Here is a 26,440-nt window from a genome sequence, read left to right as displayed (position 1 = left end):
AAAGCATAAAACTGGCTCGGTTGTTAATTTATTGGCAAAAAACAAATTAAACTTTGGGCAACTAAAATTATATTTTATTAAACAAATTGCTTAAGTCTTACTAATAATGCAATTAATTGCATTATTTATTTTTAGACAAAAAAAAAATAAATTAAATTTATTATTATTATAATATTTAAAAGTACAATTGAATTTTGAAAAATTTTTGGAAATTGTCTCATTTTTTTAAGTGTAAATTTTAACAAAATAACACAGTTGCCAGTAGTTTAGAAACTAAATGGTATATAATATATAAATAATTCTTAAAGGCAAATTTTATGTGATTTGCAACTAAAAACAATGAGTGTGTTGTTTAGTGTTTACACTTATTTTGTTTTTAGCATATTTTTACTTTGTATTTGTAATGTGTATTAAAATATTTAGTTCTTATAAAATCATAATAAGTAACGTTCATTGCCTTATGCTACAATTCAAAGAATTCATCCTGTTGTTTTTCCAGTCGTTTAAGTGAATTCTGTACACGTCTCATTTGCGTGGTATTCAGCAATTGCGCCGTATCTGAGGTGCTGCCAGTTGAACTGTGACGTTGATGGTTTTGATGATTCTGTCGATCATTTTTATATGAATTATTTAAGTTATTATTGCGTCTACGCTCCACAAAATCGGTGGTTACAAACAGGTCATTGTCGCTTTGACTTGTTATCATTCTGAAAAAATAATTGTTTTTAATATTAATTTACAATTTATTATTTGTTATGTATATCTTAAATAGATAAATTACATATTATTTAAAAAGTGTATATAATTTATTATATAAACATTAATTTAAATTTAAATAATTTTCTGATGATGACTTTAGACTAAAGTCGAAATATCGAAAAAAATAAAAATATTTGCAAAATTAAATTGTGATTTTTTTCTTAATTTTTATTTATATTTTTAACAACAACAAAAACACTATTAAAATTGTTTGGTCACAAATAATTAACATTTAATAATTATTAAATTTATTTATAGACTTTTTTCACTTACTCTTTCGATTTCTCAACATATTTTCTTGATTCCGATATGGTTGTATCAATTTTATTTAAAAAATCATTTATACATTTTCGATTCTCTTCATCAGGTGTCATTGCTGCTACAGAATCTAATGATTTACTCTGTTTGCTGCCACCAGTAGTACCATTGTGATTATTCAGTGCTGCATCATCATCACTGTTTTGTATAAGCAATTCCCCAGCTATTGAATATGGACGCGCGGGTAAAGCATTTGGACGTGGATTGTTCGTTGCATCTGTGATGTTATTGGCTGTGTTATTTTCTATTTCAGCTGGAGTAGTTGCTGTTGTGTGTGTGATGTTATTTTCATCTGGTTTTGGATAATATGGTGATGTTTTCTCAACCGGCACTAATAAATACTGACGTAAAAATAAACTATCGGAGGCAAATAGGCGATTGGCGCGGCGTATCTGTTCAGTCTGTAATTAAGTAATAATTGATTAATATTCAAATATTTTTAATCAATCAATCTGTTATAGAAAAAAAATAAATTTAAAAAATTTTATTTAAATCTGTTATTGTACAAAATGTATTTCAAAACGATTTGAAGTATATAAAATCGCAAATGTTATAGAATTGCAAATGTGAATTAAAAAAATCTAATAAATAATAATTTACTGATTAGAAATAATTACAAATAGATATTTATTATTACTAATTAATCGAAATGAAAAGATAAAGAAAGCGTTTTTCTGTGATTATAACACATCAATATATAATGTTGTTGTTTCTTAGAAAGGCGACTTTTTTGAAATCCTGATGGTAGTGGTGGGTAACACTTAAGCATCTGTACAGACAGATGGATCTGGATTATAAATCTGACTGCTTGACCTATCTACTAGATTCAAGTGTCGATGGAACGATACGGGGACAACAACAACTAATCCTGATATGGTAATTGAGCACAGTCAAAATTATAAGTTTTGTATAAATAAGTCAAGAGTTTCCTTATTTTAAAATAGAAAATTTTAAAAATTCTAGATTAATTATTATTATGAAGGTAAATATTGTACTACAAAATACTTTGTTGCTATTATTGTATGTTGTAAGCACCGTGGAACTTAATTACAAGAAGCATAAAAGGATCACAAAAATTATAAATGAGTTACAATGGATTATGTGATAAGAAAAGATAAGAGAAGAAAGGTTCTGCCAGATGAAAAAAGATTGACTAGGTTAATTTTTATTTTAGTCATTAATCAATCACTGTTTTTTTTAAATGTACTTTAATTTGATAATACTTTTTATTTTTTATATCTTACTAAACTAGTTAAATAATATTTTCAATTTTTTATTTCCGATTCTTGATTAAAAAAATCCTGAATCTCTAACTCCGTTAATGCCATTTTTTATGCAATTGAGATCCTTTGGAACCCTAAATTAATTTTGTGCATACATTTAAAAATACTCAAAAACCTATATAAATAGTGAAACAGAATGAATAATTATTATATTCAAAATATTTTCAGATAATCGTAATTTATTTATCAATTAAATCCGTTCAACTTTTGGTTACATATTATTATTAGAAATATTTTAATAGTTGCTAACCAATATTTTGACAATAATATTTATATTTATACTAACGTCTTTTTTTTCTAGAAATATTTTATTTTTATTCCACAAAATGTGAACTGCATTCTTGACTGATAAGCTAACATTACTTGTCTCAGCATTAATATAGCTTTATCTATATTAAAAAAATAAACAAAAACGTTTCTAGTAGAATTGTTTTTTGTATTAATTTAAATCGTTTTGTAACCTAAGAACTTAAAAAGTCGTTATTATAAAATCTGCAGTGGATTCATTGCGTTTAGCAACAAAACTTGAAATTGTTAATGTCATTTTGTCAGGTTTCGGTAAACAATCTTATCTAAAAAAATATGTATATGTATATTATATGTCATGTTTATCTTAAAGTTTTAGAAAAATAATTATACAAATTAGCTTTCTCTATATTACTCTCACATTCCGCTGACTTGACTCTTCATGAACAAATGTGTAAAGTATTATTTTTCATGAAGCATTAGAATGGTTATAAGCGTTTTTTTTTCATTTAAAAGTAGGCTAAGAGAAAGGGAATGGGGTTTATTTACATAATGCATGTGAGTTGTCTACAAAGTAAAAATGTTGAATCGATAATTTAAAGTAAAATACACGCCCCGTTGTGTTACCATGGCATGAGTAACATTTTAAAGTTCTAGGGAAGTTATATGGTTAAGGTCAAAAGTCATCACGTACAAGGTTTAATATACATTTGATGAAATTACCAACTTGGGACATTGAAATGGTGCTAAATATGTAAAATATTTAAGAAGAATTAACCAAAATTTAAGACTAGATTTTTATTTATATATTTTTAAAAATTTGTTTCACATAACGAATATAGCAAGTTTTGTGAAGTTTTATTGAGTAAGTCTTGATAACAAAATTACTCGAACATTTTAGGATTTTTGCTTATAGCTTACTTTGAAGTCTAGGTTCATATAAATATCAAGCTTTTCTTGAAATTATTAACTCATTTAAAATCGGTAAAAATCCAAGATGGCTGGATACCGAACTGATTTTGAAACAAAACATCCGATTTTTTAATGTGATTCTGAGAACGACCAGCTCTATGTTCCAGAGCCACTCGTCAGTACGACGGGGAAGTGCCGTTCGCAATACTTATAAAGACTACACAAGTAGATCCTTGCGGGTTTTGACCACTTTTTTTAGTGTAATTGACTCCAATTTTATGAATCTGCTTAACCGTTAGTGCGAAATTGCAGATAAATTGCTTTTGAATCCACTTCAGAAATTAATAGTTTACAGTCGTGATTTAAATATAAACTATAATACTAAAAAACAGACAGACAACTTAATAGTTATTGTCTTAAATAATCTGTAGTTATTATGTTACACATTATTAATATGTAAAATAAGTTAAATGTGAAAATTGCTGTAAATATGTTAATAATCGTAAATAAAAGAACTGACTTACTATTAACTAATTTACTACTACTAAAAAATAATATTATTATTTCCTAGCATATTAATTGTAAGTGTTCGAGATTTATCATTAGTGCGTCTAATATTATTTCAGCTGTTTGAAACTTCAAGTATCTTAATTCTCGAGGATTTGGATCGAGGACACTAAGTCGGTTGAATTTGTTATTATTAAAAGAAAAATAAAATAAAACGCAAATCAGAATTATTATTTGAGTCATCCGAACATATTCGTGCAGATAGAACAGTTACGAATATTTGAAGTGTTCGAATGCAAGTATACACGCAATAACTTAACCAGTTTAAAGTTCGAACACTATGAAGCACTATTGAAGCTTGGAAATATTCGAGGTACTTGTACAACAAGTCTATGTTATGTTTCATTTTATACAAATATGTATAATAGCAAATAATAAAGTACAATACATAGTTCGAGTATATTTTCGAATAGTTCGATGTTCGTTTGCATTTGGCACGAATATTAAATGATCCTCAAACAATTACTTTTAGTTCTAACTTCTAGTTAGGTCCACAGGAATTATATAGTATATACATTATAAATATTAGTTGGTAAATATATATCTACAATTAACATAGAAAATCAATGACAGCATAAAGAAAACATGTTTAAGCTTTAAATGCGTTAAGTGCGTAAAAGTCATGTCCATGAAAATAAAATTGATTATAAAAATATAAAAACAAAAATTTAATTAGCAACAATAATTAATTTATTAAGTTGGTAACTCACCGTACAGCCATATTTTAGTGCAATACCCTGCAGTGTATCCGTCTTCTCAATCTCGTGCCGGATCAACGCTTCATTGTTTCTCATGTGATTGCAGCATGTGGTACTACCATATGATTTCTTCAGCGTACGCGAAGATTCGCGTATTGATTGCTTTTCATTAAACAAATACTCGTCGTCCATATCGGGCACTATTTCTTGAAACTGCAAAATTAATGATAATGATATTTATTTATTAAAATTTTAAGTACACTTGCAAATCTAATTAATATAATTTATGCAAATTTAATGCAATTCACAAACAAAAACAAATAAATCAGTGCAACCTTTGTGACGTCATAAGAATGCACGCAATGAATAAAATAAATTTAATTAATATTGCCTAAAATGTAAATTTCATTTTTTGTTCTTAATTTATTTTGCAATAGCTTTAAGTAATATTTATTTTGCAAAAAGTTTACACAGTAATATTATGAATAAAATAGACATTCACTAACTTTTTGCCTTTCACCACTGTTAGTTTTTGTTTAGTTGCTTTAGTTTTCTAATTGCCAAGTTTTTGTTTATTGTTTTTTGATGAATATTTGCTGTTTAGTCGTTTTTTTTTTTGGTTTGAATAGTTTCACATGATGATAGTTTATTTTATATTTTTATAAAACTTAAGCAAATAATTTACATTTTAATTTACTACGAACGAAAACAGCTGCAGAAACAACATTCCACAACAGCAGCTCAGTTTTTTCTGATTGGATTTGCTCTCAATTTGTTTTGACGGAGCAAGTATTTCTATTTAAAAGTGTTGCCAACTCATTGTAAAAACACAATTTTAAACTTAAATAAAAAGAAATGTCGGCTTCCAAAAGGATTAATTTATATATATTTATTTTTGTTGATATAAAATTGTTATGAAATAGCAACAATTATTTTATAATTAAAAATTATTTTCATGAAATATCATATTAATTGTGTTGTGTGAAATATGTACATAATATTTTGATAATCCGTTATATAAAATTAAGTATTTATATGAAATATATAATGTGTAAATCTCTATGTTAACACCAAGGAGCTGATATATAACCAAACACTACTATTCGCCAGCTAGAAATTGTACAAAGCCAGGCTCTGAAAGTCTTTTCAAGGTACCATGGTACATTAGGACGAATGACATCTTCTGTGACGTAAAGATTGATTCGATCAAAAAAATACAGGATAGAGCTCTGAAATTATTTACGAAAACTGACAGGCTTATCAATACCGCGTTATCGAATCTCAGAATGGTTACAGGCTCCTCGGGGAGGTATGCTGATCTGAGATCAGTTATTGCTTAGTCTGATGAAATGATAAACAATAATCTAGTCAAAGCGTAGAGAGGGATTATGAAGAAACCTCGCAGTTAATAGAGAGTAAAAGTGCTCAAGTGCACTGATTCAACTTGCCTCAACATAATAATATATTAAAATAATTTTATGTTTATAATTTTAGATTTTTTAAAGATCTTAGTGAGATGTGACTTTTTACCTCAATAGTAAAATATTGTAGGGTACATGCATCAAAGTAACTAATTTCAAATATACTTTGTTATAAACAGCGACATGGAATGTGCTTAACTAGCATATTTCTAGCGCTTATCGCCCAAGCAACAATATTGCTTGCACAACGAAGTTATGCTGTTTGTATGTTTACAAATGCATCTACCTATGCTACTCCGTATATAATAATATGCTTACGTATGCACATGTGAGCTTGTGCATACTATACTTTAAGGGAGTTTAAGAATGTAAGATTTAGATTGAAATAAACTTAAGAGACTACGCGTTTTATTTAAACAAATATTAAAAGTGTTATAATATTTTTTAAAAGTTCTTAAAGTTCTTTAACTAAAACCACAAATCTTTAGTATCTTGACTTTATAGATTTTCAACTCTTAACTCAGTCATAAAATCTATTTTCATACAGATTTCAAAATGAACTTGTGCTTTTAAAGAACTTGTCAGTTAAACAGTGGTTTTCAAAACTTAAATTGGATTTTCAATTAATTACGCGGTATTTGCTCTCACTAAAACCAAATTTAAACTGCTTTTAATATTAAAAAATTAAATTAAAATTGGTTTTAAAACAATTTTTACGATTCGCGCGTAAACGTAATATATATTTAATTACTTAATATATAGTTGTTAAATAAAATTTTTAAAAATATTGAATCCTGGTACTTGCAGTCTCAAAAAATAATTATTTACGAATAATTAAACATAAGAATTATTTCCAAGACCACTGATGATGGGTATTTGGCAATACTCAAAACAGCTGTATGGTCAGCCAAAAATTAATTGAATTTTAATTGAATTAAAATAATATAAAAAAATAAAATTTTTGTTGTTGTAGTTCACTACTGTTCGAAAAAATCTCTTTAAAAATATTAAAATAAATACTGTGCACTAATTTTATCACTTTTAATCTATGGGATATATTTTATATATTCCTTATATTTTAAAAATGTAATATTCTCAAAACTAAACTTGATAAATATTTTTAAACATTTTGATCTTCATTACATTGTATTCAGTGTTTTATTTATTCTCAAACAAATTAACATTAATTTATTTATTTAATAAATAATTTGTTTACTTGTAATCTGAAGCACATACAAATGTACTTTGTTTAATATAAGCATTTAGAAAAAAATCGAAAAAAATCTCCATTAAAAGATATAATCATAATATTGACAAATCTCATCGCTTATTAAAATGATCTAATCCGTTGGTTGATATTTTTATTTGTATTGTTTATTTAATGAGTAAATAAAATATAATGAAGTTTTGTAAAAATAATACACAAAATATATTGTCAACTGGCACGGATAAATTTCTATGTTAATCATAAATTAAATTTTAACATATTTTTGGTAATTATTTTCAAGTTTGACGTTGCATGACATAAATGATCACGAATTTTGAGATTATAATTTTTATAATAACAAATCCATCAAAACTGAGTTAAGATGTAAGAAATCTTATAATATGTGTGAAGGTAAATGTATTTTAATTATCTTAAAAATAATCCAAATGATCATTATTGTGTTATAAAAACATCGGAAATGATAAATTTTAGATAGAAATAATTTTTTTAATATTGTTATTAATCATCAATTAGGAAAGAACTAATTATTAATTTATCTGAAGCAATTTCAAATTGTGCTGATTTTTTTAAATTAAAAACACTCTAGCTCTTAAGCCGCTATTAATATATTTTAGTGTTAAAGTTATTTATTGCCGATTGCAATAATAGTAATATGGCAGTTTACTACCCAATGCACGACTAAATAGCAGTGACTGATTATATTAGAGTAGTTACAAATTTCAAATGTAGTTGAGCAAATGCATTCTCAAAGCACTGCCAACGATTAAGCAACAGCCACTGGCTAATGTATTCAATATAATTGGACTACAGTAAGAGTTGCTAATCAACTACTATAGCTTATTTGTGAGTTGCATATAATCATCATAGAAAGAGAAAATTTTTTTTCGTTATTGTAATAAAGAAAATATTTTTTTTCCAAAGAATATGTCAAAATGCGTTGAAAAATTCAACAGTTTATTTTATATGCATATATAAATCAGGTATATATATATATGAGCAGGTGACCAACAATTTGCGATTGCTCGGTACTACCAACTGGCGATAGCAAGCAACTAATCGGGCTGACTGGCGGAGGCTAATCGATCTGAGCAAGGACGACTCACGTCTGTAAAGTCCAACTAAGTAAGTCAGTAATATTTTAATTTTTTGATTATAAATAAAGGACATTCATTAGAATACACTACTTTTATTATTATATTTATTATGATATAAGTTACAGTTTAAATCTAATACACCTTAAATATATATAGCGTGAAAAGTGCTGTATATTATTTTGTGTGAATAAGCAGTTGTGATTAAAAGTCATTTAGGATAAATTGTTAGTAGTTTCTAAAACATATAGACAACTGAATTGAATTTCAAAAAAACACGTTTAATGTTCAGAACATAAGTTTTTAACTTAAGATATACGTAAAATGAATATTTTGCAACTGTTTTAAAATTTCGTATGTGTGTTTATTGTTGTACCAATGCTAACCATATGTTTCAATGACTTCGGAAACTTAGGTGGGCGGGAAGATCTATTAAATTATGGAGATCTATTAATTATGTATAATTATGTATAAAGATATGGATAAAAAAGATCATAAAGTAAAGTGGAATTATTAAGAATAAGGATATAGGGCAAGAAAATAGAGAAAACATATAGCCATATAGGTTCAGGAATTGTTATTTTTTTTCTTGATATCTATATTTGATAGCGTGAAATTTAAAACGTGATCAAATATTATTGTTGATAACAACTGAGTTGATTTCAAGAGATTCAGATCATATATTTTATATTGCAATACTTTGATTTAAAATTTTTTTTATTCTGATTTTATTCCTAGGAACGTATCAATAGAACTGTTTCAGTTATTGTACTATCGATGGTGATCAAAACTTGTAGAGCTTTTTCAATTGCTCTATTGATGCTATTGAAAGAATGTTTAAAATGTATGAAGCAACACAGTTCAAATTCAATCTTACTTTCTGCTGCCTATGTGATTAAAAAAAACTATACTGTTGTACGTTTCTCTATATGAAGTCTGTGGTATTGTTCTATTGTGCTACTGTCCTATGCCGCTTGCTAGATTAATTGAACTTTACATTATCGCATCTATAATTAATGTGATATTAGAAACTATTTGCTATGAAGTTTATCTACACTAAGCATTAATAGATGAAAACAGTACTCATGTATACAGAAAATAACACGTCTTTGCATCCATGGACTTCTCACTATGTGGCAATACTACTTGATCAAACCATTTAGTTCTTTAGTTCTTTGTATTTTTGTTTATTACAAACTAAAAGACAGATAATAATGGCTGTCTTTATTGTTTATCTTTAATAAAAGGATGTAATAGTATGTATTTTTTTAATTGGTAATATTAATTAATATATTAATTGATGAATTAAAAAAATAAAAAATATATATACATGAACTGAGTCAAAAAAGGTATTTGTTTGAAATTATTTTCATTACAGTATTTTCGGTAAAGAGACATATACTTTAAAAAAAATACATATATCTTACTGGTGCTTTTGTTGACTTAATCACTTTATAAACAATTTTTGTTTATTTATTTATGATTTTATTAATACTTGTAGATCTTGCGTTTTTTATTTGTTGCTAAATGTTTTAGTCGCACAATCTTTATTTGCAAGTTTTTCACGTGATGAGCACATTTTTCTTGTTCAAACCTGCCTCAGTAGGTAAATAAAGATGCGGTAGCTGTCAGTTTAATTGTTTTTAGATACAAAGATACTTTGTAGAATAAAATTTATAACTACTTTTTATAATAAAGTATTAATAATATTAATGATAAGATTAAGATTTTAGTGACTACTTTTTATGTAATTTATTTTTTTTTATTAGTAGCAGAATATAAAAATATGCGAAATACATTCATGATAATTGAATTATAATATATTAAAATAAATATAAAATAATAATTACAACAAAAATTATAATATAGTATAATCTAGCATAAAGTAAATAAATTAATAAGTAAAAAGTAATGAAAAAATAAAAATATTCATATTGATTCTAATAATAAATAAATTGAAATGCTAAAGCAAAAAAACTGTGGAATATCACACAACCAAATTGTTAGTAAAAATAAAAATAATTAATATATTACTCATATATATGAACAATTGTAATTCTGTGTCTGCACTTGGGAAGTAATAAATATTTTTACCTATGCAAAACAGATACAAATTCCTAGGTAACTGAAAATGCGATTAGTATTATTGTTGCTATCAATTAGCAGTAGTTAGTCGTTGTCACTAAACTAAATATTAGCGTCTGTACTATATCTACTAATGTCAGTATTTATTCAAAAGAAAACGACGATAGGTGTAAATAACAATTAACAGAACCGATTATCGCAATTGAAAGTTGTTAGATGAGTTAATTTAAAACAAAGAAAATTCTGTAAAATATACGCGAATTTAATTTATATATATTTAAATATTTTATTACTCATAAAATGAAAAAAAAGTAACACAAAAAATATCGTTAAAAAAAATATAAAAAATCAAATGAAAAAACATTCTAATAGATGATAATCAATTTAAAATCCTATGGATGGTAAAGACAATTGATTCGAGCACGTTGTTTCTAAAAATTTTTTATACAAAAATATAATAAAACAAATTGGTTATGCTTTTCAAATAAAATGCTTATCTTAGTATTATAAGCGTTGCATATTGATCATTTCGTACGTTAACCCCACCTCTTTATGTTATAAAAACTTTTCTCCTCCTCTAGTAATAATTTGTTATTGTTTATACATAGAGAAGAAAGTACATCTATATTTATTTTTACATCCCTAAAAGTATGCTATTTAAAAATTTGTGATTATTATTGCCGACTAACTGCCATAACAAATTTCTGACATGGAAGATTTGGCATGAAACTAAGTTAGTTGAATAATAACTAAATGTCAAGAAAACATACATTTATTGCAATATCTATAGGAGTTTTAAGGGTATGGATCTTTAAAATACAAGAATACTAAATGATACAGGAATGATACTAAGCGTGCGATTTGTCTTAGATAAATTATACTGACTTCCAATATACCTAGCAAGAGATAACAAGATTCAATCTAAAAAATACAATATGTAATACTATTGTAACTTAAATTTTTAGTGGAAAATTATAATTCTCTATAAACAGAAGTAATAGTAAGTTGACGTTCCTCCATTGGAAAAATCCTGGCTACGCCACTGCCAGAAAAATTTTTTTAAAAACTTTGAGTATATCTACAAAATAAAAAAAAAACTATTATGTTCATATAATAGTATTCATATAGAAAGTAAGTTTTCTGATTGTTGTTTCGTCACACCTACCCGACCATATTTGTTTACAATAATTAGCACATACATTTTACATTTAAAATATTTTTTCTTAGAACAACACAATAAACAATTATTATATATTATCTTTCAAAAGTCATGTTTAAGATGTCAGCAGGATATATTACAAATTTTATTCATATTATTCTATACTTATTCATATTAATTCATTTATTGTAATATTATGTTCAGACAGTCAAATATCCTTAATTTCGTAAAAATGAAGTTAAGTTAATTTTGAAAGTGTGCATACTGCCCCAAATCAAGGAAATCATATGTTTTTTGTTCACAAATCGAATATTAAAAATTACATGCTCCAAACATCATTTGTATCTGGGAAATTTTATAAATTTTGAATATTATAAGTATAAAAGATGGCATTCAGTAGTTTTATTAGCATTAGTGTATTTCAGGTATGTGAATTATTATTTTTCACTCTATTTTAAATTAATAACAGTTACAATTTTTTCTCTATATTCAAATTTAAAAATTTGCACTACTTCCAAAACATATTCCCGGTTTCATTAAAGTCACTAACATCACTGTTACTGGCACTTAAAAAAATGTTCCTTTTTCGTTATCTCAACATTATCTTTTGCTGAAAATTTATTGTACTCATAGTTGCATTTGAAATGTCCCTTAAATTCAGCCTTCGTTTCAACGAAATTAAGGTAATTTTCCTTAATTTCGTTTTAACCTAAAAATTGAATTTTGTATGGGAAAAACAATTTAATTTCGCTCAAACAATGACGAAATAAAGATTTTTGTGAAATTAAGGTGTGTCTGAACATAGTATAAATCTCTTTCTCCTAGTTTGTATTTAAGATGCGGTTAGAAAAATATTATATATAATAAAATTGATAAATATTGTATTTCTAAAAATGTTTGCAAAAAATCAAAGGCATGGCATGGTAATTTTATACTGAATATTGTATTAATTATTATAGTTAATACTGTAATTATAATCATATTATAATTATTTATTAAGATAACAACTTTATGGTGTAAAAATTATGCGGAAATAAAAACTAGATATAAACCGCATATTTTTTAAAACGTCTTAATCTTTTGTAAAAAGCATGGTTAGATACTCGTAAATCATTAAAAATAAATTAAATAAAGTATACACAGCTTAGTATGTTTGTATTAGTATTAATTATAGTTATTTAATTTTTCAATAAATTTATTTTTTAAATTATATACATAAGTTATTATTGCATTCATAGTATATGTGAAAGCAATCTGTATGATTTTTTTAATAAGAATAATATTAAGTTGGGCATGTCTCTGATTTACCTTCAAATAACTAAATCTCTTTGTTAGAGTCACGTACTTGAGCTCTTAAAGATATTTAAAAAAAAAAAATATATTAAAAACAAATAACGTTTATCAGTAAAACTTAAAATAATCATAGTAAATAGTGGAAAATTATGATAAATTGTTTCGTTCAATCAAAATACATAAAATCAGAGAAGGCATTAAAGTTTCAAGCGGACATTTGCAATATTTGCCTTCGATTTAAATATCAACAATTCATCATATACGCGTTGGTGTCGTTATGAGTGTATAGATTTCTTTCTTTTAATACATATGAAATATGATTAATAAATTTATTTAAAAATACTTCTTATCAATTAAAAGCGGCATTAAATAGTCAAAATGCCAACACTTCAAAGTACTTTAACGTTAAGTCACCTTAAGACTTTTTTGGCATTTGTTGAGTTTTAAAATTAAGGTTAAAAATCTGCTTTGTGTCGTGGGTTGAATTATTTTTAAATAAAAAAATATTTTAAATAAACAAAAAACAATTTCTTTGCCATACAAAAATAATCGTTATCAATATTTCTTTTTTGTTTTTTTTATTAAAGTGTATTTCTGCTTCTAATTATTTAGTACATGTATTTGAAACGTTTTACTTTATATAAAATTCGGTCTTATATTTGTCCTTCATGTTAATACTAATGTACTATTATTAAGTAAAAAAAAAAAATAATTGATTGCACCACTAAAACACAAAAACGCATCATAAATTTTAAAATTTATATTACGAGTAAATTTACTAAATAACCTCAATAAATTGTGTTAATATCAGTAAAAAAATTACTTTCAGTTCACAAAAACTTTTTATTATTTCAGTTCGCTTTAATATAAATTGAACAATATAAAAAACAATTTTTTTTGGAATTTGGCTTTTATTAAATTAAACTTAAGTTAACTGTAATACAATAGGTAACAAGATTAATGGACTGAGTTTTTATAACATTCATATTTTTGTGAAATGTCTGTAAGCTTTTTAGGCAAATCCGTACATTTAAATATTAATTAATGTACTATAATTTATAATTATAATTTATTTATTTTAATAACTAATTCATAATAATATTTAAATGAATATTTCATTATTAATATATGTGCGAAAAATTTACAAACATAAACGTCAAGTACGGCTTTGGGTCAGTTGGTTAAGGAGCGCTGACTCTGAGCTTCAAATTTGGCAGGACACGAGTTCGATTCTTGGTACTTGCAGTCTCAAAAAATTATTTACGAATAATTAAATACAAAAATTATTTGCCAGACCACTGATGATGGGTATTTGGCAATATTCGAAACAGTTGTATAGTCAGCCAAAATTTCAATTAATTAAAATAATATAAAAATGAATTTTTGTTGTTGTAAAACCTCTTTATTAATAATTTTATATATAAGATATACCAAATTTAACAGCTTTCTTTGGGCGTTAAGAAATCTACCTCGCATTGGATTTAATATTTTTGTTTTAAACATCCTTTATTGGATATGAATAGTACAATCTTAACTATTTGTTAATTTATTACAATTGCTGAATTGTACTTAATAGATATTAAGTAATACGTGTGTGGGTTTACTGTACTAGTGTTCAGCTCCCATAATTGAATTTAATATATAATAAATAATATTTATTATAATAATATTATCGGGCAAAAATGATAAACATCTGTAAAGACCAACTAAGTTAGTAATTTTTTTTGTTTTTATTTAACAATATGTCTTTACTGAATTCCTTTTATTTAAAACCTAACAATTAATTTTAGAATCTTAAAAATAAAAACATTAGATTAGAAATTTTTTTATATTTACATACTACAAGGAATTATAAAATAAATATAAATTATTTTAAAAGGCGTCTGAATGAAGCGCCAAATAAGCCAGGGCTTATTTACCATGTATCAGAGCACATAAGTTGAAATTCAGTAATTAAGGTATTCTCTTATATAAATAGACATAACCAGATGAGTGTACACTTAAAAATTGGTCTTTAAAAAAAATCACAGATATATGTACTCAATGTTTCTATAATCATATAAAAATGTAACCTTATAGCATTCAAATATTGGGAACAATCGTAAATCATAATAAGTATAAACGAAAAGAAAAATAATTAAAGTATATATAATACGAATATATATTCATATAGATGTAGACTGTACATACATCTATGGTGAGTACTATGTAACTTATTTTGATATTACGTTAGGTTTTATATAGACACAGGACGGATTAATTAAAAAAATTTTATGTCATCAAATCAGGTCATATGAATGTTTATATTTAAGTTAACTATACTAGCATAAAAAAAAAATTAAATATAAGAATTTTGTAATTAATGCGAATCTAATTATGTCTCAAGTAATTAAGTATTAATATTTAATATTTTTTTATTTTTTCCTTTTTTTAATATTAATGTTACTAATTTTTGAGATACACTTTTTATAACTTCTAAACTTTTTTCATATCCGGTTGGCCTAACCAAATATCTGTGAATTGTTTATATATATGTATTCATATATATATATTATTATTAATATCAAATATGATTCTTATTGCAAATTACTCGTTAAAACAGGAAATTAGCTTGAAACTTTGAGAAGATATTTAAGTGGGGTCATCAATAATCGTAATTATATGTAAGAAATAATATTTTGATTTGAATGATACTTATATTATTTATTAATTAATTATAAATTATATATATATAAATATTTTTCATTTAAAAACCTTGTACAAATCTAATTACTATTTATTAGTAATTAAGAAAATCATATGACATATGTCGTTGTTAAGATTACGATTCAATTTATTCGGATATTAAAATTAAAAAATTACTGTTGTAAAATTTTAACGTATATTCTTATAATTATTAAATTATGCCTAACAGCTTTAAAACAATAATTTATTAATCAATCATGTATAATAAAAATATATTTATATAATACATATTATATGTAAATACGTATTTGTATATATTATATATAATAATATATTCTTATGTCATGGCGTGAAGTGAAAATACAAAAGTTAAAATTTTATCCAATTTGCTTAAGGTATTAATAAATTAATTAAAAATATTATTTTACATACAAACTGAACACTCATTGTGTATATAATTTATTTTTTTAATCGATTGCTTCAAGCGATTCTAGTATATTTTTGTATGGTTTTAAAAGCAGATAAGATTTGATAATGAATTACTCTACTCGGTTGCCTATGGTTGTATCTGTGTATCAGCAATTTGATGGCTGATTGAACCTTGATAATGTGTCGATATATGCCAATGACTTTATTCAAAAAATCCAATAAAATAGTACAAAGCATTATAAATTTATTTTTAATATACATTGTTAACTGCATGTTCGTATTGTTATACATATGTACCTACATGCAATTATATATCATATACGTATATCAAAAATATATAATAATTCAACTAAAGCAAATATGTATCTATAAAAACCAAAATGTAACCATAAACAAAAAGTTGTTCATATCAAATATATGAAAATATGGTTTGTCATTAAAACAGCTTTTAGAATTATGAGTAACTGACCAACAAAATAACAAGGAAAAAAATCATCAGCTTATACAGCAGGAAACAGATATATATATCTAACCGATATAAACTAAAACAATATTTTAAACTCACAATGCAATCGAAACTGTTATCAAAAATGCAATCTAATAATAAATTTAAACAATTTAAAAAATATTGTTTTTAATATGTTGAAATAAAGAATGCGAAAGGTCTATACGATATATAAAAGGTGTGTTATTTATTAAATCAAGGTTTGCAATTAGTTAGTATTTCATGCTAAATATCCAGAAAACATATTTTTTTTATTGAAACAATAGCACGAATGGGTTGGGAGTTAGACCATAAAAACAATACAAAATGTTAGCGATTAGAGATATAAATACTAGAATACATATAAGATTTTATATTTACATGCAATGTTTGGAAATACGTGGTATAAATGTTATACATACTAAAAATGTATCCACTTTTATTTGGATTTAATTATTAAATTATTATTTTCTATCGTACATTCCTTTTCAACAAACAAACAAACTGTTTTTTTGTTGATTTTTTAACATTATTCTTTAATTTGTTCTTACTATCAATTGAAAATGAAATAAAACTTTTTGTAATTAAATGATAATCTAATAAAATATTAGTAGTAATTTGAAAAATAAAGTTAACAAAAATTTATCATGATTCTTTAAATTGATTTTATTGCCCTACTGAATATAGCTTTATTAAGTCTCCTTTATATATTTAGTTTATGCCATGAGCAGATCAACATTTCCGTACTGGATTGCACCACAAATTCAAGAGTAAGAACTGCAAATGACAATTTTGGGCAATAATATAAATATACATAAACATATATGGTTCTATACTCCTTATAGAATCTACGGGAACTAATACGAGTATATTATAAACAACTTAATTCACTATAAAATCGTCGCATAACTGTACAAAGTATCATATAATGGGACTGCACTAGTACCGCCAAGTAATGAGAAGTTCAGAGTACCTTGTGGTAAGGCAATCTCTGCATAAAAAGGTAACAAAAAGAGAAAGGATAAAGCCATGATAAAAAAATATGTTTATATAAAGAACTAACGAATAAATATTTCATTACTATATTTGAATATAAAAATTATAAGTACGAAGGGTACCACAAAAATAGATTTGACCGGAAATAGGAGAACGCGATGTAGTGAGCCAAATTTTGCATATGAAGAATATAAAGAGAGAGAGCCAGGTCATTGAAAATCTGAGAAAATACTATTAAAAGTAACATATATTACATGGAGTAGAAAGCAGGAGGAATGGACACAACTTATTAACATATGACCTGGGCATATCGAACAAGGAAAACCGATTATAATCATATTTGAATATATAAAATTATAAGTGTTAAAGGCATCACACTCTAATAGAATCTAGACTAACATAAGTCTAGTACTATTCAATAAGTAATAAATCATTATATTTAAATATTAGAAATTTGAATTGCGCATATGATAGTTGCTATAGTACAGATTACTTGAACGATTTATACCAAAATTATTTTTCATGACATTTAAGGAAGAATAAAGACTTGTGTGCATAGAAGCAAATATTATTATAAACAAATAACATAACACAATAATCAATTAAATAACTGTTATCATTGTTTTAGAATTTCTAATAGTAGAAATTCTAATAGAATTTCTAACATGACACGTAAATATTTTATAAAAATTAAAACTCATATTTTTTTTATATTATAATGTATATAACAAGTCTGTTAAAATGAGGGTCCACACAGCGTATGCGTTATCTTATTATTTTAGTTTTTATACATTTTAACAAAGACATTCTTTGTAAATTTGTTTACTTTTTAAAAATATAAAAAACTTCATATAACAGTTGGTTTTTAAGTTATTATTATTATTAATATTCTACACAACGAAAGCTAATCAATTTATAACAAACACCACAGCATTTAAAAAACATATAATAAAATAGTGCTAATATTAAAATCAATTAAAATACTTGAAGAGATATATCATATACATATATATCTTATATATATTAATACAGGGTGTACTATATTAATGTGCCATACTACTGAGTTGCGATTCATTAGCCCAAGAAATTAAAATAATGGTATGGATGGTTATGGCTGTTCTGATATATATAAATCATATAATATTTTAGTTACTACTCGTACTCTATTTCAATATTAAACCATATTTATATCATTTATATCCATATTGACAAGTAAAAGTCTCAGTCATACCATTAATTTGATTCTTAGAAATTTTAGTTATGGCTCCTTATACTTATATATATCACATAATATCATATAAGAAGTAGTAATTTTACAAATAAATGTAAATACTTTATTTATTGAGAAACAGTTTGGCGTGTTTCCATTAGTTCTCACCTTTTTGTCTCAAACAAATAAATATATTTTCTTTAATAGAAACTCTAAAATATTGTTAAACTCTTGCTATAAGAATGTATTAATTTATTAGTTACTAATGAATTATCAAGAAGTGCCAGAGATTTTTTTTAAACAAATTTTTAGCAAATAAACTAAAATAAAATGACATAAAAATTAAAAAAGTGTTTTATAAGTCATTATATATGCTACACACAGGCATTATTATTTATTTCATGAGTATATTAATGTTGAAGTTAATATATATTTTGTATTTATAGTTTCTATTATGTATTGTATTTTAAATCATTTTAACTTATAAAAATATTATTAAAACGTCAGAGTCTTTTCGCCGGAGCAGAACTTATATATTAAATATTTTTTATGAGCAAAAACAATTACCTAAGTTGAGAATACCATCTATCTTAATTAAAATTTTTTTGAAATTATAGTATAAAGCATAAAGTGAATTTAAATTCTAATAACAATTTTTAGATAATTCAAGGGAAAAAGATTGATTGCAGAAAAAAGTAGTGACTTCATTCTGGTTTTGTGATTAATATCAGATATACCACCATTTAAATAACCTGTACTCAAGATCAGTAATAATATCATTGTAATATTGCATTAATTGTTATTAAGAGTTATTAAGTATTGAAAGAATAGGCATTGACCAGAATGAAGTTTATATAGTATTGAAAACGCCGCATTTAATTAGAAGACTGCAAAAAAAATATACAGAAAACAAAATAAAAAGAAAAAATCTATAATATATATATAAACAATTAAAAATATATATAAACAATTTTAAGGTAGAGATTTTTCAATGAACTGATTGATTCTTACATTGTCTATTGAATAAGGTGAAGAGAACAAAAACTATCTATTAACTATGTAAATGCAGTATTTATTTATATAATTATATATTGTATAAATTATAGAATGATAGAAGTAGACAATGTAGTTAACCATTTTTATATTATGAGAATAATACAGTAATGAGAATTACTGTCATACCCTTTATATATAATTAAATATTTTCTTTTAAAATATTGAAATATAAATTGTAAAAGTGTTTTATGGAGTCTTATACAAACTACATACAAACATTACTGCATAAAGTTCGAAATTAATAGTTTTATGATGGTTAAATTATGTTAATATTAGACGTTTATATAATATAATATAATTATAATCATTTTATTAAATTTTTTAAAAGTTTGAAATGGTTTTTATGATAATAATGATATCTGAACGCTTACGTCACAGTAAATCTTATATAAAGTATAAACTCTTATTTATAAAACAAAATATCAAATTAAAAATACCATTTATTGTAATATACGCTGATTTAATTGTTTATTAAATTATATTATAAAGAATAAAGAAGTTTAAAATTTTGATAACAATTTATGAGTAATTAAAAACGAAAGAATTGATTGCAGAAAAAGGAGTTGATTCATTCTTATTTACTCGTATAATTAATAAAGTTGAAAAAAATGTTTTAATGTTTAGATATGTTTAAAATTTCAGAGGTTGTCTAAAGAATTCTCAATAAAAATCAAATCGTAGGCTGTGTCCACGTGAACTGATAATTTTTTGCTAAAAACAAGCAGAATTTTTTGAACTTGTAAGAATTACATGTCAGAAATATTAATAAAAATCATCAGAAGTAATCGACTCTCTGATATTTTGATCATCGTTCCCGACCTACATTTAGTCACCAAATCTCTAAATTTTAAGTTTAAGAACATAGGGGTTGAGTGTCAGTTTAAACAACATTGGCAACGAGTATCGAATTATATGGAACCATGAGCAGTTCAAGCTATACCGCGACAATAACATAGTTAAACGCATAAAATTTTAATGCGGTAGAAAATTGAAACATTTGGTGGAAAATGCTCACATCTTCGGTGGAAGGAACAGGTAACCAACGATAAGAAGTCACTTGGTACTACCAACTGGCTAATAGAAGCAGCCAAGAGCGACTCACGTCTGTAATGGTCAACTAAGTAAGTAAGTAAGAATATATCTCTAATTATTTGGTAAACACAATCTAAAAATACAAGGTAAAATCCTCGTTGCTCTAGAATTCTTTCGATAGAAGAAAAAAGTTGTCATTTTAATTTTATAATTGTAATTAAGGCATATCTTGAAAATGTCTTCAATGCAAAATAGACTGACTTACATCTATATATAATTTAATTATATAAAATAAAATTCGCAAAACTCTAAAGTTTTTGTACTTCGATGTAATATAAGATAAGATTTCGTTAGCAAAATCTTATAATGTCTTATAATGTTGTCTTGAGGTTACCTGTTTACTAAGGTCCACAGTTCGAACCACACATTGGATAACATTTTTATTGTATTTTTTTTATTATAATTTTATATTTTATTCATATTTTAATTGCTGAATTCAAATTATAAAATTTGTAAACAATACATTGCATTTTTTTATTAAAACAATTAAATTAAAGAATAATAAATATACCTTTCAATTTACTTTGATATTCAATTTCAAGTGTACATAATATATAAACAAACATAAAAACAATAATAACAACCATCTATATATTCGTAATGATAACAATGGATCGTAGTGTCATTACAGCAAATATATACAATGTTTAGATATTGTATATAAATTGGTCAAAGAAAATAAATGGAATTGGAATTTTATTTGCATCCTAGTAATAAGACCAGAGTAGCCTAAAGAAAATTTTAACTAAAATAAATGGAAGCTACTGATCATCTAATTCAAATACAAAAATAAAATTAATAATAACAGCAGAATTAATTTATTGTGTTTATATTAGAATTTAGGATTACTCACAGACATCATCACAGAAAACGTTTCAATATGGTGATAATCTTTCTAAATAAACAAATTCAATGGTTTCGCTGGCTTGGCCATGTTGTGGGAATGGAAGATAATACTTCGACTAAAAAAGTGTTTGATTCAGTACCCGTAGGTAAAAAACGTGGTAGAGGTAGTCTGGAAGAACTAGCTGACCAGCGCTATGAAGGTACTCGGTACTATCTACTGCCGACAACAACTAATTGATCGGGCTGGCTAACGGAGACTACTGGACATGGCTAAGGAGGACTTATTGCCATCTAAGTAACTAAGTAAGCAAATGTAAACAAATTAAAAATTATTTTTTCTATAACTTTGTTTAGTCTCAGTCGTAACATATATGAGTAATACAAATTTTTATGTTGTACATTCCAATTCAGAAGATATTAATCACGTAATTATATGTTATAAAAATGATTGATTTTTATATTCCCCTGATACTTTGGTAAAATATTTTACAAAAATTAGTGGATTTCCCTTCACTTCAAGCTACCCACAAATTAGGTTGGTTCACTAGAACTTAATCGGTTTACCAAGTTAATTAAAAAGTTTTTTTCTTACTAATATTTTAAAGGCTACTTTTAATTAATGACTAAAACATACAAATTACTTTTCTCATGCGCAAATGGAAATCACATTAAATAAAAATAAAAGTAATGAGTTTTTTTCATATGAGTGTTTATGGTAAATAGTTTTCAGTTGGAACGAGTGCAATTGCTTGAGCGCACCATGTTTGCGTACAAATATTGATAAATTCAAAATTACAATTTGTTGATTACTTCAACAGGTTTTTAGTTTTAGTTTTGCCTTTTGTTGTTGTTGTTTGTTGTTGTTTTTACTGCTTTTGCTGCTGACGGTAGTAATTTTTTTCTTTTTAATTAGTGATTAGTTACTATCAACAACTAAAACAGCGACAACCTCTCATAAGCGCAAGAACAAGCAAGCAAAGGCTACACAACTGCCAGCATATGAAATATTACAAAAAAAAAAAAAAAATATATGACTAAAAAAAAGGTGTAAAAAATAAAAAAATGATATTATTGTGTGCATATAAACAGAGAAAAAATTGAATGAATTCCCCACACTCGGCAACACGATACTTAGTATTTATAATTCATAGAATACAATGAACTGCTTCTGGTTATGACAGTGCGGACTCGATTATTTGATTACTCTAAAATTTAGTTAAATTAAAAAGTGTGTAGGAAGTGAGTTTAATACATAATGTATTCCTTATTCATTGTATTTCCAAGTATAATTATACTCGTTACAAAGATAATATAATGACAATTTTAATTTCTCTTTTGGGGATTTATTATATTACATACATCACAATATAAACATTAGCAATTTGTCTATAACACGGATCATCCAGGCTCACAATTATAGTTTCTATTTAAGTGATTTATTATATTACATACATCACAATACAAGTTTATACAAATATCAGAAATTTGTCTATAACACGGATCACCCAGGTTTACAATGACATATTATAGACTTTATATTTGTCAATTACATCCCGAATAATACTTGCTGTTTTGCTAAGTATTATATTATTCTTTATTTCTGAAGAAATCCTTATTGCAATAGTAAATTAATTCTAGCCTCTCTTGGTAGCTCTTGGTCCATCTTAAGGTAATCATTAATGGTAGAATATTTCTTTTTACTATGTTCCATCACCTTTGTCTAGATTCTTTAGACCATTAAATAATTTGTCAGTATCCGTCTTAACAGTAATGCAATAACAGTAATTGTCATTTTTAAGCTTGTCACTATTGGTAGAATATTTCTTTTAATTAAGTTACCAACTTAAAAAAGCTAAGTTTGTTTAAGGTACTGAGTTGTTCAAATTGTTTACAGCCGTTTCTATTTCTAGCTAGTTTTTCTAAACCATTAAACGATTTGTCAGTTTGCATCTCAACAGTTATATCAGATTCTCTATGGAGCCTATGTTATACCAGTTAACAGTTGTACCAGATTTTCTACTGCACCTAGTCCGCTGTGGGTTCGATACATGTAACACGTGGTATTTCATTATATTCTCTATGGAGCGTATGTTCCATTCACTCGCAGTTTCTAACTGTACTGGTTGTTGATATGACAACCAGTACAGTTTTTCGTTGGAGGTCATATAGGTATCTTATCCATATCAAGAAATTCAAAACTAATTATATTTATTATAACAATTTTATAATTATAAATGATTTTATAGCAAATTAACTATGCTTGAGACAGAAAACTATTTTAGAGGACTTTTTTGAGAGAAATAAATTTTGTCATTGTAAGAAAAAGGTTATTCCAAAAATTTTGTAAAGTTAAAAAGTTGCAGATAACTTTTTTAGAATCCATTTCTTTCAGAAATAATAAAAAGGTATATTCATACATATTTATGAGAGATAATAAGGATTAGCCTTGTTTTTAGGTCATCAACTAAAAAACGAGTTATTTGTCCACAAATCTTATGAAAGAATACAAAAGAAATACTATTAATATTTCTGTACTTAGAGGAATAAAACAGCGCATTTTTTAATTGGGACAAGAGGCTAAATATGGCAGGTTTAGACGCCAGGACGAGGAAGAAAGCGTATATAATTTGTAATGTTAGTCTTGCTGTATGTCTACTAATCATCAATTTAGTTTAAATCTTAAAAATATATATGACATTTTTAGAGAACTTCTAGAAGACGGAATTGTTATTAAACCATACATTATTCACTTACTGTATCATAGATTATTAGGACTATTGAAGTTTACCTTTTTATGTATTTAGTTTTCATTTAATTAATGAGAGAGTGATCTAGTAATAGCATCAACAATTTTTAGGCAGCTTAAGCACTGGTCCAAAACCAAATAGCAGTAAATGGACAATAATAGGGCGAGTAAGATTTGATACCAATATTCTTGGCAATAATCAAGAAACAATTTAAAGTTGATTGCTGAGAGTTAGCTGTTATAGTACATTCAATTAACTAATTATTTCATTATAAACTATTTTATATTATATAATTATAAACCATTTAAAATTATACAGTAACGATTTTCATGACAGTCCTTGTCCGACAATTGCCGGCCATTTTAAAGGGGAATCTGGCCAAAAGAGGTTAAATACTGACAAAAACAAAATTTGGTTTCAAAAAAATTGTCCACCCCAGAGAATTTTCCGTTCAGTAAATATGTTTGTTAATTTTCACTGTATTTTCTAACTACAATATTACTTAATTATGTATGGATAGTCAGATATTACCTATGTGTAATAACTGCCGGTCCAACTGTAGCTGTTCAGCAAATGTGTTCGTCAGTTTTCACTGTAATTTCTAATTACAAGATTTATTAATTATGTATGGAAAGTCAGATATTACCCATATGTAATAACTACCAGTATAACTAAAGCTATTTTTGTTTTAGTTTTAGTATTGGAAAAAGAAGCCATATTTATTTTATGAGAAATTATTATTCTAATATCGATATAAACTATCGAGCATTTACTGTATGTTTATTTTCTTCATTTTTCTTTATATACTATTGTATTATTTCCCTTTTTATACATTTTTCACACATTCCATTAAAAAAGAAACCAAGCTTAAGATACTCGTACTAGTACCCGCGACCCGACAGACTTTTGTTTTAATATTGCGATAGTTGGTTTGGGGTTAAGTTAAGACAGGCTAGCAATTAGCAAGCAGAAACCGCCATATTTCTTAACATCAGTTGTCGTCATTGTTGTTGTTATTGTAGAAGTTTTAACATTGTCTTGAGTTATTTTTATAAAAATTAATAATTGCAAAAACAAAAACAAAAACAAAAAATATTTAAGCCAGTTTTAGACGTTAGTATGTCTAGTAACCTGGCGTTAGTATTGCAAGCCAAGTTAGTCATCAGCAAAACATCAAGATTTTGTGCAACTTTGTACAATTCTTTATATTTTTTGTTGCCATTTGCTATATTATTTTTATTTTAAATATTTATTTTTTTTCCCCCATTTGTAATATAAAACCACTTTTAAATATTCATTTTTCTCGGATCGGTAAATCTTTATTTGATTTTTATTTTAAACAATATTCTTTATTGGTAAAGTTTTTCTGTGGTTTTTTTTTTTTGTTGACTAAGTTATCGTTTCCTTACCTGAGAGTGTAGTTTCCAGTCTTTATAAGCTTTAACGATATAATCCATTTTGCAAGGCTAATGATCGCTAAACACTTCTTGCACTTAAGAAATAAACTTGGGATGGGTCTTTTCTTTCACAGTTGCTGGGTTTTTCTTAGCTAACGCTTACCACCTTAATTTCTTGTTAAATTTTAAACAAATTTAATTTTTTCAATGTTAAAATGAAAAATTCTTATTAAACCACAAATAATCAAAAGTCAAAGCAGGTTAAGTATTCTTTTGTTTTTTTTTTGTTTTTGTTTTTTGGTGAACGTTTTAAATGATTTCACGATCCGTTTTCAAACCGTTACATTGAAGCCGCTATCATCATCTCTCACTTATGCATCATCAGAATTTCAACAAAAAAAGCAAATAATAAATTAAAATAAATCGCTAAATTTGTTT

The 26,440-nt window shown here is 25.5% G+C and overlaps 1 protein-coding gene across 2 annotated transcripts; it reads right to left on the bottom strand.

Moving 5' to 3' along the window:
• Positions 1-273: 273 nt before the first annotated feature.
• LOC119682260 (lysM and putative peptidoglycan-binding domain-containing protein 2-like) lies at positions 274-26,440 on the bottom strand. Of its 2 annotated transcripts, none has more exons than XM_038095646.1 (4): positions 26,015-26,440; positions 4,796-4,996; positions 1,033-1,478; positions 274-707 (listed from the first exon to the last, which is right to left on the bottom strand). In XM_038095646.1, exons 1-4 carry the CDS (start codon positions 26,060-26,062, stop codon positions 464-466), a joined length of 939 nt encoding a protein of 312 aa, XP_037951574.1. In that variant the 5' UTR covers positions 26,063-26,440; the 3' UTR covers positions 274-463. The 2 variants fall into 2 exon arrangements, with proteins under 2 accessions (XP_037951574.1, XP_037951575.1); XM_038095647.1 differs by lacking the exon at positions 26,015-26,440 and adding an exon at positions 5,290-5,396 and having other exon boundaries at positions 275-707.

This window comes from Teleopsis dalmanni, chromosome 2, assembly GCF_002237135.1.
Source record: "Teleopsis dalmanni isolate 2A chromosome 2, ASM223713v2, whole genome shotgun sequence".
In the NCBI taxonomy this organism is placed as follows: domain Eukaryota; kingdom Metazoa; phylum Arthropoda; class Insecta; order Diptera; family Diopsidae; genus Teleopsis; species Teleopsis dalmanni.
Note: the sequence above shows the minus strand (reverse complement) of the source record. Positions and strands in the feature narration are given on the sequence as shown.